Source organism: Plutella xylostella, chromosome 13 (genome assembly GCF_932276165.1).
Source record: "Plutella xylostella chromosome 13, ilPluXylo3.1, whole genome shotgun sequence".
Lineage (NCBI taxonomy): Eukaryota > Metazoa > Arthropoda > Insecta > Lepidoptera > Plutellidae > Plutella > Plutella xylostella.
The window spans coordinates 7,979,788-7,995,764 of NC_063993.1; the positions used below are offsets into that span (position 1 = coordinate 7,979,788).

Here is a 15,977-nt window from a genome sequence, read left to right on the forward strand (position 1 = left end):
TTAGCAAGTAAGTGTAATAGGAAATAGCTAACACTGTAATTTAACTCAAAACTGTAGAAATGTGCACTGTTTTATAAAATAAAATAAAAAACTGATTCGTTTCGGGAGCTGTTGTTGATTCAGTGCTTTGTGACAATTGAACTTTGTGTAACAACAAATTTAAAAATTCATTTTTACGTGCACACAACACATTGTGATAAATTCATAATATACCTATATTAACACGAATGACACCTAACCTAACTAACCTAACCAAAGTTGTTAACATATAATTGACAAGCATTTTTATATATTTACGTGAATGCAAAGCATACTCAAGATAAGGATACTTATAACAAACATAAATCGATTTTGAATCCATCCGTCCATTGCGAGCCCATCCGTCTACGAGGCCAAAGCCATTCTAACCTAATAATACCCTAATTATTCCTTCCTTCCGACGACGTAAAGAAATTGAATCAAATTTTAGTACCAATTCAATACAGGGTACAACTTTACAACACCCTGCGCTAGACAATACAACGTAAAATCCTTTAAATAAATAACACCGGGTAATACAAAGAAACCGATAGAACGTCTATCGTATAAACAAGCGAATGAATCGAACTTTTAGCTAAACTATTCGTTTTGTTGAGGGTTCTTAGGCGGCGGGTGTTCGGGATGCTAATCGCGCGATTTGTCACAATACGCCGACGCGGATTATTGCATCGCCTCGTCTTGAATGTAGAACTTGGGCAGTAAGGTAACGATATTTGAATAGAATCTAATGGGGTATTACTATAAAAATATTATATTGAAATACCTAAGTATTCGAAATAGGTAACAGAAAATATATGCCTTAAGTCCCGCTGATACATTAGGGCTTTCAAGGAAAAATGCAGCCTACAGTTAATTTAATAAGAATTTATATATTTATTATAAGCTAGGAACAATGAACAATAGACGGCCTTATCACTAAGAGCGATTTCTTACAAGCAACTTAAAATTAAAAGAAATAGAAAGATTTTGAATACGACATGTCGTTCGAATATTGTAAATCTAAGCAGTAAGGCTCTTTCTAGTAGATGGAAATCGTAAAAAAGTGTGTTTTCTTGCTTCAAATGAAGATGTCTATTTTTTTTGGTAATGACAACATGGTCATATCACAAATCATTTCTTTTTAGTTTTTTTTTAAATTTTACCTATTTATTTATCTAGAAGGGGGAATGTCACCTGAGAGTCTGGGATAAAAAAGTCACTAAACAAAATTTCAAAGTAATTAAAACAAAGACACTAGCATTTTTTGTCATTACTAAAATTAAATTTATGCAGCAGTGGTTTATTCCAAACGATAGTAACCTTGACATTGCCTAATTAATATTCAACACAAAACTCTACCTTTACTTTTTACGGCTACTTTTTGTCTGATTTTATTTAAATATCAAAATACGTGCAACCGGGCAGCAGCACTAAAACTACACTAAGTCGATAGAGAAGAAGAAGAGAGCTATTTTCAGACGAAAATTAAAAAATTAAAAAAGGGAAAAATATAATTTAAAAAAAAGATTTATAGTCTCACTAGCTGTCCCCGCGCGCTTCGCTTCGCCTTAAATTTTTCCCGTGGGAATTCCGGTATAAAAAGTAGCCTATGTTCTTTCCCAGGGTCTAGACCGTATGTATACCAAATTTCAGTTTGGAGTGAAAGAGTAACAGACAGACACAGTTACATTCGCATTTATAATATATAAGTTAGGATTCAATGTAAAAAAGGCTTTCATTATTTTCAACCAGTCAATGTTACATACAACAGTGGAAAGGCATCAAGACAATTCTTAGTTTTTATTTTTCTTTAAATAATTTCAATGAGGTCATACTGCCTTTACTCTACCATAGTTGATGGCGGAACGACTGCGTTAGCTCTAATACCCAGCAGATGTTAACGATTGTTTGATGTTGAGAATATTAATGCCAGTGAAAGAGTGTACGCGCAAAATATTAAGAGGGTAACGGACTGACGAATTTACTTACTGAGAAGTTTATTTTACAACAAAATTTACCCTTTCGAAAGTCATAAAATAAATAACTTAAATATTTAGTTATTCGTTTATATTTTATTTTGTCCATCCGTTTTGTGACTACTCTTTGGAACAAAAAGAACATAGTTCAAAATTTCACGAAGTTGAGTAACAATCTAACATAAAAAAATAAGATGAACACGAAAACATGCAATTACAGTTCACTGATTGTACATTATTACTTTTGTATACTATAGTAAAGTAAAAAATCGTTTATTAACAATATACGACTATATAATCAAAAAAATATCATAAACTATATAATAAAAGTATATAAAATTTCAAAAATGATAAATAAATATTATGAAATTTTGAGACGATACTCCATTAATTTCAAAGGTGCGACAAGCGAAACCACTGTAACATTCGAGGGTTAAAAACGGATCTTTATTACGAGTACAAGGGATATTGCAAGATTTTATCTCGAATGTTTATCTCACACACGAACGAACTTGGGATTTACTAATTAAAGCTGAAAGTATACGTATACGTCACTTAATCCAAATTGGATGTACAGAAGGACGGCACTTGCAGTCTAATTTAACTCTTACGACGAACGTATTAGAACGATACACGTCTAAAGCGTAATTTAAGTAAGATCCCTGAAGGTAGTGAACGAAGGATTTTTCAGATAGCATCTGATTTCATGGTTGGTACGATATAATTACATCATTTGTTTTAATCGTTTTTTGTCAAGTATTTTGTTTTATTTTGCAAATAGAAACATACCTAACTTATTAAAAAATGTACTAGGTATGCCTAGGTATAGAAAATATCGTTGTGAAAATTGTACGTATTGACTCTAGATGTGTAGGTACCTGCTTTGTATTGTACTTTCGACACGGCTCGTGCACCAATCTAAAAACGTTAAAGATTCCATAAGTACAAGTAAAAATTATAATACCATTTCAGATCGATTTAAACATAATAAAATCAGTATTCTTATTATTAAATTATGTATTTATTGCACCTATAATAAATTTGTACATAGGCGAACCCAATGCTATTAACATTTCGGAAAGGCTCAAAGCACAATGTGTTTGTATTTATAAGCTTACGATTGTAATCCTTGCATGCAGGGGTAGACAGAGCGGACTAAGGGTCACTTCACACAGCCCGACCTTGTAGAGGTGAGGTTTTAAACATGTTGGAAATGGAACATTGAGCCATTGTGACTATGTTTTTTTTTAATTTCTATTCGTGATAAGTAATGTAAAGCTCCTCCTCCCCAAGTCGGACTGTCGGTCGTAGTGAACGGACGCTTAGTATAAAAAACATTCATGTATCACAGGATTTAAAATAGAATATGACATATTTATCAGGCATTTGACAGCCTCTTGACAGCGTTTAACATAGAACAACGCGGACTCGCGGACTCGGGTGTACCCTCGGGAAGCGTCATAGCGATCTTTCTTGATACAAAAAAGTCTGCCAATTTTTGCGGGGGGAAATTTTACCGTTTACCTTGATTATGTCTCATTTGACATGCCATTATGAGTTTTAATTCCCAGCAATAAGGGTTACGTGAAGTGACATTTAATAATGAACACAGTGTTTTCATTTTTCTTGCCAATGGATGTAACAATTATCGATGAGTGTTATCGATGAATTCGAGAACATGGGTTGGAATTACCTACTAATTTTAAATGGTACTAATTATAATTGTATTTAAACCTCCACCAAAAAATATTCAATTCTGCCTCCAATAAATTCGAAATCGCCGCCAAAACGGATAAATCGTCACCAAATCATGTGTCCTATAATATTGCAGAAATAAACCAATAATTTTTTTCTGTATACCATAAAACTATATCAACACCATTTAAATTTATTTGAAACCAGATAAACTATATTGTCGCTAAGTAGATGTAACCAATATTTTATTTTATGAGTACCATTTTAGTAACCCTGCTAAGCCAAAAAAAAAAATTGTACCCTAAACCAAAGTCACTTGTTAAAATACTTTTAGAATTAAATAATTAGTAGGTACCTACTATAATATATCTTTATATCTTCAAATGAGGGTGGGGATAGGAATGCTTATTAAGATAAGGATGGGAATATGTACGGGGACGGGGACGGGGACCTTGGCGACTTTGGCGACCTTGGTGGCCTTGGGGATTTTGGGTACCTTGGCGACCTTGGGGACCTTAAGCACCTTGGGTACCTTGACGACCTTGGGGACCTGGGGGACTTAAAGTATCTTGGGGACCTTGGCGACCTGGGGGACTTTGGGCATCTTGGGGACCTTGGCGACCTTGGGGACCTTGGGGACCTTGGCGACCTTGGGGACCTAGGGGACCTAGGAGACCTTGGGGACCTCGGAGACCTTGGGGACCTTGGGGACGGGACGGGGACGGGGACGGCAATATACATTATTTGGTTTGAAATAAATTTTAATGATGTTCATACATTTTTTATGGTATGTAAATAGTGCCAACATTTCTACAATATTATAGGAAACACGATTTGGTGATGATTTATCCGTTTTGGTGACTAAAAAGAATATCTATTGTAAACTTGCAATTATTTGGAGGCGTGTTTATTTATTTTGGAACGTAAACGTTTTTATTTGGGATTTTGATTTTGGGGTTGGTTTAATTAATTTGGACCTAATTATTTTGTTTGGTGCTAGGTGTTAGCGAACAAAAATTTTTTTTGGTGATGATTTAAATTGTACCCATTTTAAATTAGCTAAATTATGAATGATTATTAAACGAAGCCTTTATTTAAATAAGTTATCCTTAAAACGAATACTATATAAAAAATAAATGCCGCACATATACCTAGTAGTTTTTTGGTACTACATTTGTACTCGCGTGATAGGTCGCAAGCCGTATCGCTGTTTTGATGAGTACAATGCAAGTGGTATGTCGAATGTAAGTGCAACCCGACTGTCAGATGTTTTCAAGCTGCCCTGCCGAAGCATCAACCGGGACCCACGACTTGACGTGCCGTCCATCCGAAGCACGGAAGCGACCAGAAAAGAAAACCATTTGAAATCGGTCACCCATCCGATAGCTGACCGTGCGATTTGCTTAACCCCAGCCATCACTGAGGCCAACTCGACTTCGGACGCTTCCCAACTACTTATGTCCTTTTGTCGATAAATACATATTATCTGCATACCGGTACATCACTATTGCATTTTTTTGACATTGGTTGCTAGGTAACGGCTAATAACAATAAACCATGACCGAAGGCGATCAAATCTGTGAACAAATCCGGAAATCCTAATATTCTATGAAATAAAGCTGTCATTTTAGTTTGTGAACAAATCATTTTCTATGAAACGAACGCTTTGCCAACTAGATTGAGTCTAGTGAAAATTGAGACTGCATCTAGTTTTTATAAATCGGTGGGCCTTTCTGGCCCACTACCCCGGCAGAGGGGAACGTCTGCCTATTTCATCTCCAATGGCGTTTAACAAGTCTCTACGTTTTTATAGTAAATCCCTACACCCGAGTCCGCGTTGCTCTATTTTATATAATAATGTATATGGTATATATTAATATGTGGGGACATCTTCACACACGGCCATCCGACCCCAAGCTAGGCAGAGCCTGTGTTATGGGTATCGGACAGCTGATATATCTACACAAATACATAGATAGATACATATTAAATATAATAATACCCAAGAACCGAGTACAAATATTTGTCCTTAAACAAATATCTGCCCCAGCCGGGAATAGAACCCGGTACCTTCGGCTCAGTAGTCAGGGTCACTAACCACTGCGCCATTCGGTCGTCAATAACCCACATACCTACCCCCCTATTGCGAACTTGTTTTAACTACGATTTTGGGATTCAAATAGAATTGTATTTGAAACTAATTACCACGCAAATGTTACTTCGTTTTGACTCCACGAGGCCCCTTAATTTAAATGAAATAAACAACCGCCGTCGCGATAAACATTCAAAATGACCGTCAGTACCGAGCCATATGAATTCAGTACTTTCAGAGAAAGCCTTTGAAATATTAGCTCGTTATTCGCGCCATCTCTTCAGAAGATCTGAGACTCGCAATGTTAATCGCGCCATTTATCACCGCGGAAAGGTGTTCGATTCGAACCCCGTCCGTTACTGTGTGAAGAAACGAATGGTTTTTAGAATACGGCACTCGGTTTTCATACTTATTCCGGTGCGCGGAACTATCTCAATATGTCTCGTTTGTGCTTTGTATTTTTATTTAATTCTAATTTAAGGTCTTCTATTATTATATTTTTTCCCTCTGATTGTTTTCAGCTTAGCTATTTGTACAAATAACTTGTATATATACAAATAACTGGTATATTATTATTATTATTGCATACTGAAGGATACTAATTTACACATTTATCTTGAGCTAAATAAATAGTAAGCAGAATAATGATCTGTACATAGGTCTTCTATATAATTTATTTTAGATTTTCAAATTTTAATTTACATAGCAAGCTACTTCAGATAGATTGTAAAATGCATCTTATTAGATACCTAAATGTATTCCATATAAATATTACTTTGGCCTTGTCACAGGTCATTGAATAAAAATTCTATGAAAAATCTGTTAATTCTTAATAGGTATTTTAAATCGTAATTGCATCACTAAGTTATAACGAAATAGGCTTCTATACCTAACAGTTCAGTTCAGACTTCGAAGAACTAGTTTAAATGGAGCTCACAATAAATTGTTGGTGCATAAGTGAAATACTTCTCCGCTTCAACATTTTTCTTTACATATAAGGCTAAAACCGTTACTGTATTTGCGTATTTTTTTTTATAATTACTTATTGGACTTCAGGTGTGCCCAAGTATACTCATGCCTCGCATTAAAATTATGGCTTTAAGCGATATACGAAGGTGTATTTTATATGGAAAACCCAAAAATATCTATTAAATAAATATCTGCTCGTCACGTCAAGCGTTATTAACCAATGCACCAATCTAACCGTTGACGACATGAAAAAGTTCCACACACTAAATGTCGACACCAAATGTCCCCAAATTTTTTAAACACTTAATTTAGAATTTGATCAAAATATTTACGTTGGTAATAAATATTCTGATGCGCTGTTAAAAGTACTTCAATATTGCAGACGGCGTCATTAAGCTAGTCTTTTTCATTGGTACTATCGTCACTGGAACTTTTTTATTTCTCCTGAGTGTATTTAGTACAAATTTAAATATAAACCACCCATGCTATATATAGCTGCAGCTACGAGCTAGTAATTATATAAGTGGTTTATTTATACACTCAATATTTTACTCACGCTCACGGGCCTGTGTGCCCCAGTTCTCGTTTTAGCTAGTATTTTCAACTACTCGTATATTTTTATTTATATGTCGCAGAAAAATGGTAAATTTGCCAGCCAATTTGATTCCTAGATCGCAAATTTAAGGTCCATATTCAATTGGTCGATCAGCAATATACAAAAATCAAAAAAAGTAATTAGTGAACGTCCTGAAAGCTGAATAATGTATGCTAAAGAAAATATAGTAGTCAAAACAATCAGGATAAAATAGAAACTACAAAAGTTTATTAACAGAGAAAGTTTATATTTTGGTGCAAAAATACAGAAGTTAATATTTTCGCGTTCTTTGTGCTACTTATAATATTATTATGTATTGTTATTGTATACAAGGATAGAGTTTCAGTTGCAGTGGAATGCAAACGAGCCGTCCACTTTTCACTATACTCTACACACGTGGTACGAGAGCGCCGTATCTCTAGCTGTAGTAGGTATACATGTAACGCATATTGTGTAAGTACACATCCTATAAAAATATTGTAATGAGAGGTATAGTGTGAGCAGATACGCACTCCTTTTGGTACATCAATTTGAGAATAGTTAATTAGCACATGCTAGGATTTATATCCATCACATTGTATATTTACAAAATATACCAATAATCTCAAATTATGCGATTGTCTATCTGTGACCGCTAAATTTTATCCCAAGTTTGATCGTGCTAACGGTACCTCAAATTATTCTACAAAAGTCCCTGTGATCTTTATTCGAGGGCAAGATAAATAAATTATGAGGACCCTTAGTTTTATATTTTACAAAATAAAAGACACAGTTATTTTTCCTTTCTGAGAAGTCAAAGGGATACTGATGTCTTTACGGAATAACTCAAAAGGGTATAGGTATCATCATAAAAAATTAAACCATATTTTATGTTATAAAAAATATTGTCTTTCTAAATTCTAGACAGAAATTATTTAGGTAGGTATTCTGTTCGCAATCGTATTTGTCTGTTATACATTTCTGGAATATACCAGTGAACTTAAACTGTATACACAACACAGGGTTTTACAAGTGCTATACCAAGCCAAAAGCTTCTGAACAACTAACGATTTCCGATCCTTTTTTTGGGTCATAGGTGATGTTACCCCACTTAATTGTTCTTAGCAATATTTTATCAAAATCAGCCTATCCCCAGTTTCATCATACTCGGTTAGATCATAACAAGGGATTATTTGATTATTTCATCAATTATACGACATCTCCATATTAAATTCTTGAGAGATGTTGTGTCAAAAGTCAAGCAATAATCCCTGGTTATGCTCTAACCCACTATGGCGAAATAGGCACTTAGCTTTTTTACAAGTTATGTTTAATATGGCATTTTTCTTACTATCCCTAACATAAACCCCTTCGCCCACAGGCCTCACCCACGGGCCGGTGCCAGCCGCCATGGCGGAGTCTCTGGACGCGGCGCGGGTGTCGGCGGTGTCGGGCGGCGAGGCGACACTGCCGTGCGACACTCGCTCGCCTCAGCTGCCCGACGCTCTGCTGCTCGTCGTGTGGTATAAGGACGACGTGCCTATTTACAGGTGAGATTGTAGCCTTAAGTATTTTTTTGTAAAATACATACATACATACATACATATACTCACGCCTGTCTCCAAGAGGGGTAGGCAGAGACTATGGATCTCCACGTGCCACGATCCTGACATACTTCTTTCGCTTCCTCAACATTCATTAGTCTCTTCATACACGCACGTCGGTTTCGGAAACTCCTAATTTGGCTCTTCTTGAGTATGTCGCCTATCTGGTCGACTGTAAAATATTCACAAAGTGGTAATATTGTATATTTAGTAAACTTCACTATCCGTTTTGCTCACGTCGTCGCCAGACATAAAAAGCCTGGAACAGAAACGCTAGAATAGCTATAATCATAAATATCAGATTGAGTATTTATTCACAATCTGATATTGATGAAAATTATGGCTAATATAAAATACAAAATTTGCCGAGAAGTATGATGTTCTGATCTAATTCTTAATATTTAGTTATTATTTAAGTGAAATAGCCATTTCATTGGTGGATAATGTTAAGCTTGTTTTTGTTATTTTTGAATTTGATTCCTACTAGCTTTAAGTAAATTTGCAGTGCCCACTATGGGTATCAAGTTGTAAGTACTTACTATTTTATTTAAGATCAATGTACACTTGATGGCAATAAAATATTTGATTTGATTTGATTTATATATAAAACAGTGAAATCTTCATACTCTATATTTATACAGCTGCCTCTCAGAAACTTGATAAATATACAGCACTAAATAAATTAGTTTGCTCGTAAATGTTTCAGTTTTAGATGCATGAGAACATTTAATAATCATGAAAGTATGTCTAACTTTCCGCTACGGTTATGAGAAATAGGATACCTTCGTAATTTTGTAGCATTTGAAGGTTTACTTCTGATATTTCAAAGCTTGCAGGCAACTTCAGATCTTTGTCCGTCAAAACTAAATACGGTTAGTGGAGGTGGAGGGTACAAATAGCTTTCAGTCTGACAGCCGTAAGTCAGACGAGTGACAGGTTAGGAAAACTAAGTTGTGCTGCCAACCATACAGGGTAGGTCTTTATCAGTGAACTGGCTGGCCATAGTTTCCCTGTAGTAGTAGTATAATATAAACAGTAGTGTAGTATATAAAACAGTGATTTCGGTTACGTAGGCACAAAATAAAATGTTAACAATGTCAAATTATACATTTTCCCACTGGAATATTTAAATTGGTTGTCTTCAGAATCGCAGCAATATCAGCTGAAATATTAGTCAAAATTGGAGACCACAAATATTATAACTTACTAACACTACCTGGAAAAACAATTCTCAAGCCTCGTAGCCTAGCCCGGGAAGAAAATACCTTCTGCTCCAACTTGATTTATATGTCACTGATACCATTTCATAGTACCGACACCGAAATATAGTATTCTAGCTATTCCGTGCTTTATATATACTTTTATATATGTATACACTTTTTTGTGGACCCTATCAGTTGCCTGCCCAAACGAAATACAGTATAGTAAATTAATACCGCTTATACAAACTACAACTCACCTCGCACATAGGTCTCCACACCGCAAACCTCGAGACCTCGAACCAAAATTATGAATTCAGACACGGGCCCAGCTAAAACTCAATCTTGCTACATGAAGCAGTTCAATTACTCAGAATAGTTGGTACGCTTTGAGCTGTGCGAATAGTTGTCTGTGTAGAATGGCGATGTCAAAGTGTTTGTGGTCTCGGGGGCGGACTATGCGACCAGTGTGCGACCGTAAGGCACGCTGCCCACAAGCGCCCGACAAACAGTAGGATGTGTTATTTAGTCTGTTCTACATATAGGTTCGGATTTTTGTATGCCCATGAGTCATGAGTTTTATTTTCTCTTATTTTTTAATGAACATTATAAGCCAATCATCGACTGCTGCATGAGTAGGTATCCTAGGTATATGCACAAAGAAGGCTTCGTGACACAGTATGTACTGTCAGTAAACCATGCACGTACCTAATGAAATAAAATGTAAGCACATTTACTGCCGCCCCCACCATGTTCATAGCAAGAGTGATGCGACCGTTCAGCATAAAAAGCCATCTGAAATGCATGAAAAAGTTACGATAATCGCATCTATTTACCCGAGATAAAAGTCACTGACTCTGTTTCCAGTGGGACAGGCATTTCTGAACGCACGGCAGAGTAGAGTTGTTAAAGTCAGCGCCAATGGTCAAGACAAGTAAACTTTGCTCCTATTGTGATAAATAAGTCACCATAAAAGCTTTTCTGTTACATTTGAATAATACATTCAGACAGAAAGTTCTACGCTACCCAAGAAATAAAAGTTATTCGAGGAACGTCAAAAGCATTTTATTTTTATTTAACTCACGCGATGTGAGTGCCGTATCGCCGATTTGGAATAAGTCCATGCATTTAATCTTTCCAGGTAAACTTTTTTCGTCCATCATTTTATTCATTAGCCGTAGGTACTTTTTTCACTTTTAAAATAGTCTCTGTCCCATCGTCCAAGGCATGTGGCGAACAGTCGTATATTACATACCCAAAAACACGTAAATATACCAACACGCTTCCAACACACAAAGTTTTACCGAATAAAGCAGAAAATACTAAACAAAGTTTTACGTTTTAGTATAAAAATGAGTAGCGTGAGGCGCCGCGGTGGCCCGGAGCCCATAAAGTGGTGTATCGAGCAAGATTCATGGCTAAATCGCAATCTAGCGCAGTTTGCATATTTTATATGTCGCTCAGCCGAGCATCTGTTATGCATGGCAGTACGGGCACCAAATTACCTCGAATACAATGCCGACGGCTCTTAAAATGCTCTGATTGGATTATGAAATGGTGAAACTATTTGGAAACTGCACGAAGTCAGCTGCGAATAGCGGAAATTAAATTTAAGAGCTTTGCAGATGTCTTAAAATATTCACGGCCCGGCATCGCCGGCGTGCTTGTATTAATATTTTCAACAAACAACTTTGGTGAATTTGCCTTCCTAAATCTATAGGTTTTATAATTTTTCCAACTTCCGTTTCTTGGATGAGCTTTTTATCGGTAAAAGAATTATTCTTAAAGTGTATTATTATTTTGTATTTTTTTTTATAATACTGTTTACATAAGACATTAAAACCCACTTGAGTCTGGAAATCCTCCATCATAATTACCATGAAATACGAACAAATGTGTGTGCTGGCCGGGTCTCGAACGGGCTTTAGCACACAACAGTCAGCAGTAATAATCACTAAGACATCCAGTCTGATATAACACTAATGTACACTACTTTAAAAATATAAAGCTTTCAACGAACTATTATTTAGTATCTTATTGTATGGAAAAAAACAAGCCTGAAATTCTAGGAAAGCATACTGAAAGTAAACAATATAAGCCTCTTATTTTACTTTCCAAAAGAATCTATATACTTACTTTAGATATCTGAATAAATAATAATTTCGATAGTGTACATTAGCAGCATCAGACGGTTGTTGATTTAAAATACGAGAAGATGCTTCATTTCAAGCAGCTTATATTTTCATGAATAATAACAATATCGTTAATAAAATGGTCGAAAATCGCGGTTAGAATCAAACGTTTTTGTTATTTCAGGCAATACCTAGATACTACACAACAATTAATTATAAAAATGGTCGAATTTTGACGACGATTTAACATACGAGTAGGTATTATACAGGAGTATAAGCAAGTCTACAAAGTTAAACGCAAAAAAAATATTCCACACTCAATAAATCCTATACAGAATGTTAAAAATCATCGTTTAAAATTATGACGGCTATGCATAACGCGAACATTTTCAACGCAAACAATCCATTAAATTAATAGATAGTTAAGTGTTTACACATACCTATAATAGTTTGCAATATTGTTTGCCATATTAATAAATCACATTGTAAAATGTTCGACATACTCAGCAATCGCTCTGATTTAGCATAAGTACCGGTTATTAGTACTATTCATTACATAATGTACCGTTAATTAAAATTTAAACATATTTGCGTAGTAGTAATAAAGCTAAACAGCAGTAGGTAAGTTCTTGTTCACATTGAACAGGCACCTAGACCTCACGTGCGTATCAAATCTGAACACTTTCATATCACGCGTCATATGTTTCAAATTTCGTGTACTCGCTTGATTGCTGATTCCTGCTGCTGCTACACGGGTTCGTTTTCGACGTAGATAAACGTCACAATATCACGATTCGTCATAAATACGGCGCTGTGATTGGTGGTACGCGCATTAAACGAGATGATCGACATCGATAACGAACCCGTGTAGCGGCCGCTGGCCTGGGTAGAGGTAGATTGAATTCACAAATATACATTCATTTTTTGTTTTATTCTTGGATGTTTGTTTTTTATTTTGGTTGTTTGTAAACACCATTAGCAATTTTCCCAAAAATAAAAACAAGATTGTATTTAACTTTAGATTATAAAAAACACACGCACTCACGCCTTGTACTAATGTACTCCCTTTCGGGGTAGGCAGAGGTGCATTGCTGCACCCACTTTTCACCAGAGTGTTATGTTAGTCCCAATGTAATAGGGGGCGGGCCTATTGCCATTTAACGGGCACATCCAAGACCCGAGAACAAATATCTGTGTTTAAACAAATATCTGCCCCAGCCGGGAATCGAACCCGGGACCATCGGCTCAGTAGTCAGGGTCACTAACCACTACGCCATTCGGCCGTCTCACTTTCACTTTAGATTATAGCTTTGTAAAAACCATCCAAAATCAAATACGTATAATGACAGTAGGTAGTAGCCGCGCTATTCTTTTCACATGGTAACATTAACATTCTAATTAGGTCTCGAAAAAAACCTCAGTATGTGAAGTATGAAGTGAAGAAGCCTTCAAAAGAGTTTTCATGCATGCTATTTCTATTTAGTGGAGAATATTTATTGCCCAAAGTCACGAACATTCGAAAATAAGTACTGCTTTAGACCTAATTACGCCAATTTTCCTCGTGATGGCAGACGTATAGTGCCAATTTGCCCAAGAGTCTTCAAGTTATCCAATTAATTTCGTTTATATACTTAGTTTCGGATTCCACGTGAAAGCCATGTTTATTAATCCGCCACAGGACAGGAAAGATTGGTGTTATAATTATGTTTGATGTAGGTTAAAAACAGATAGTAATTGCCTTCTAAAGCCGTGCTTCTACTTTTCATAATTAGGATACTGAGTTTATAACTCCAAAGAGAAACACACATTTTAAAAGTGTCAGCTGCGAAATTTGGTATGGAGTTAATCCAGGATGGATTTACACATAGGCTTTCTTGATTTTATCGCGGAATTTCCACTTGAAAACTTTTTAAGGCGAAGCAAAGCTCGCGGAAACAGATAGTAATTAATATAGAAAAAAAAATTATAACTGTAACCTCCTTTTACAGCTACGACGGGCGAGTAAAAGACGCGAAGGCGCACTGGGCAGACGACACGCTGAAGGGGCGCGCGCTCTGGCACGCCAAGGCTCCGTCGTCGCTCCGCATCCGGGACGTGGTGGCCACGGACCGCGCGCTGTACCGCTGCCGAGTCGACTTCAAGGTGTCGCCCACTAGGAACCAGAAGATCGTGCTCGATGTTGTCGGTGAGTTTATTATTATTAGATTATTGTACGAAGTGAATTGGTACTAAGGCGAACTTAATGCTAGTAGCATTCTCTACCAGCCGCCCACGAGGAGCCAGAAGATCGTGCTCGATGGTGAGTTTTTTATTGGATCTGATAAAACTGTAATGTAACATTCCCAGCGAGCATGTTGCGCAACGCTGGGGTCTAAAATCGGCTCTATGCTCGCTGGTTTACCCGTAACACTACCTACTGACTGCACAAATTCTCGATGTGTAACGTGTTACATTACACCTCGTAACTTTGGTCAGTACCACCGATATACATAATAACACTCGAAGGCTCCCTCGTCCCTCCGCATCAGAGACGTGGTGGCCACCGACCGGGCGCTGTACCGCTGCCGCGTCGACTTCAAGGTGTCGCCCACTAGGAACCAGAAGATCGTGCTCGATGTTGTCGGTGAGTTTAGTATTATTAGATTATTGTATAAAGTTAATTGGTACAAAGATGAACTTGATGCTAGTAGTAGTCTCTACCAGTCGCCTACGAAGAATCAGAAGCTCGTGCTTGATGTTGTCGGTGAGTTTGTTGTATTAGTAGTAATTTGGTGCTATTGTCACTGGATTCTTTTCATTGCTTGTGAGTGTATAATCTTGTAGTAAGCATATCGTTACGTACGGAAAGCATATCGTACGAATGATTTGGATTTATCAATGATGGTTATGTAACTTAGACACAAAATGTAACGTTTTGGTTATTTTGCTGTTCATGCTGTCCTAAAATGTACACATATTTTAATCCAAAAGTACATAAACAGTACCTACATAAAAAGGCAACAAACAGATAAATAGCCCTACGTTTTGAGTAATCGGCTACAAGGGCTCACATGGAGCGGGTGAAACTCACCGAGATAAATGCCACGCGACGGGGAGCCACGTAACAGGGGGGTTACACTATACTGACGAAACCTTACGAACGAGAGCTGTCGTGTAGCTCAGTCGTGTAAACGCCCGCTTCTCAAGCAAGAGATGCAGGTTCGATCCCGGCGCTGACATGTACCAATGAGTTCTTTTAACTTAAGTACAATGTATACCATCGCTCTTACGGTGAAGAAAAACATCGTGAAGAAACTTGCATATCTAGATTTATCGTGGTGGGAAATGGTCCAAGCTTAGGAAGGCAGTTTAGACCTTGGGGATATGCACAAAGGTTCCACTCGAGAGAGCCAGGTGCAGGTACTTACACCCCACAGAGAATAGAATAGAATAGCTGTCGTATAATCGACATGTTTAATACAACGAGATGGAGCGCAGCAGCACTCCGAAACTTCGATTTTCGTTATATAGAGTGACCCCCCAGAGTTACCAACATTAAACTTTTTTTACTTATCCCCATGATGTGATTACTGTGAGGTCTGGGATTACTACAGATCCTACAAATAGTAGTTCTCGAAACAGTCACATAATTATATAATTATATCAACGCGACAGTCGCAAGTAAGAGACATATTTTTTGCGAAAATTCATTACCTACTTTACAACATATTTGTAAATC

General features: G+C 36.8%; 1 protein-coding gene across 1 annotated transcript in view; it reads left to right on the top strand.

Moving 5' to 3' along the window:
• LOC105388554 (synaptogenesis protein syg-2) overlaps positions 1-15,977 on the top strand; it is a 112,490-nt gene that overhangs the window by 63,472 nt on the left and 33,041 nt on the right. The window contains exons 3-4 of the mRNA XM_048625129.1: positions 8,706-8,874; positions 14,248-14,444. Coding sequence (XP_048481086.1) covers positions 8,706-8,874; positions 14,248-14,444 — 366 coding nt within the window. The remainder of the gene's footprint in view (positions 1-8,705; positions 8,875-14,247; positions 14,445-15,977) is intronic.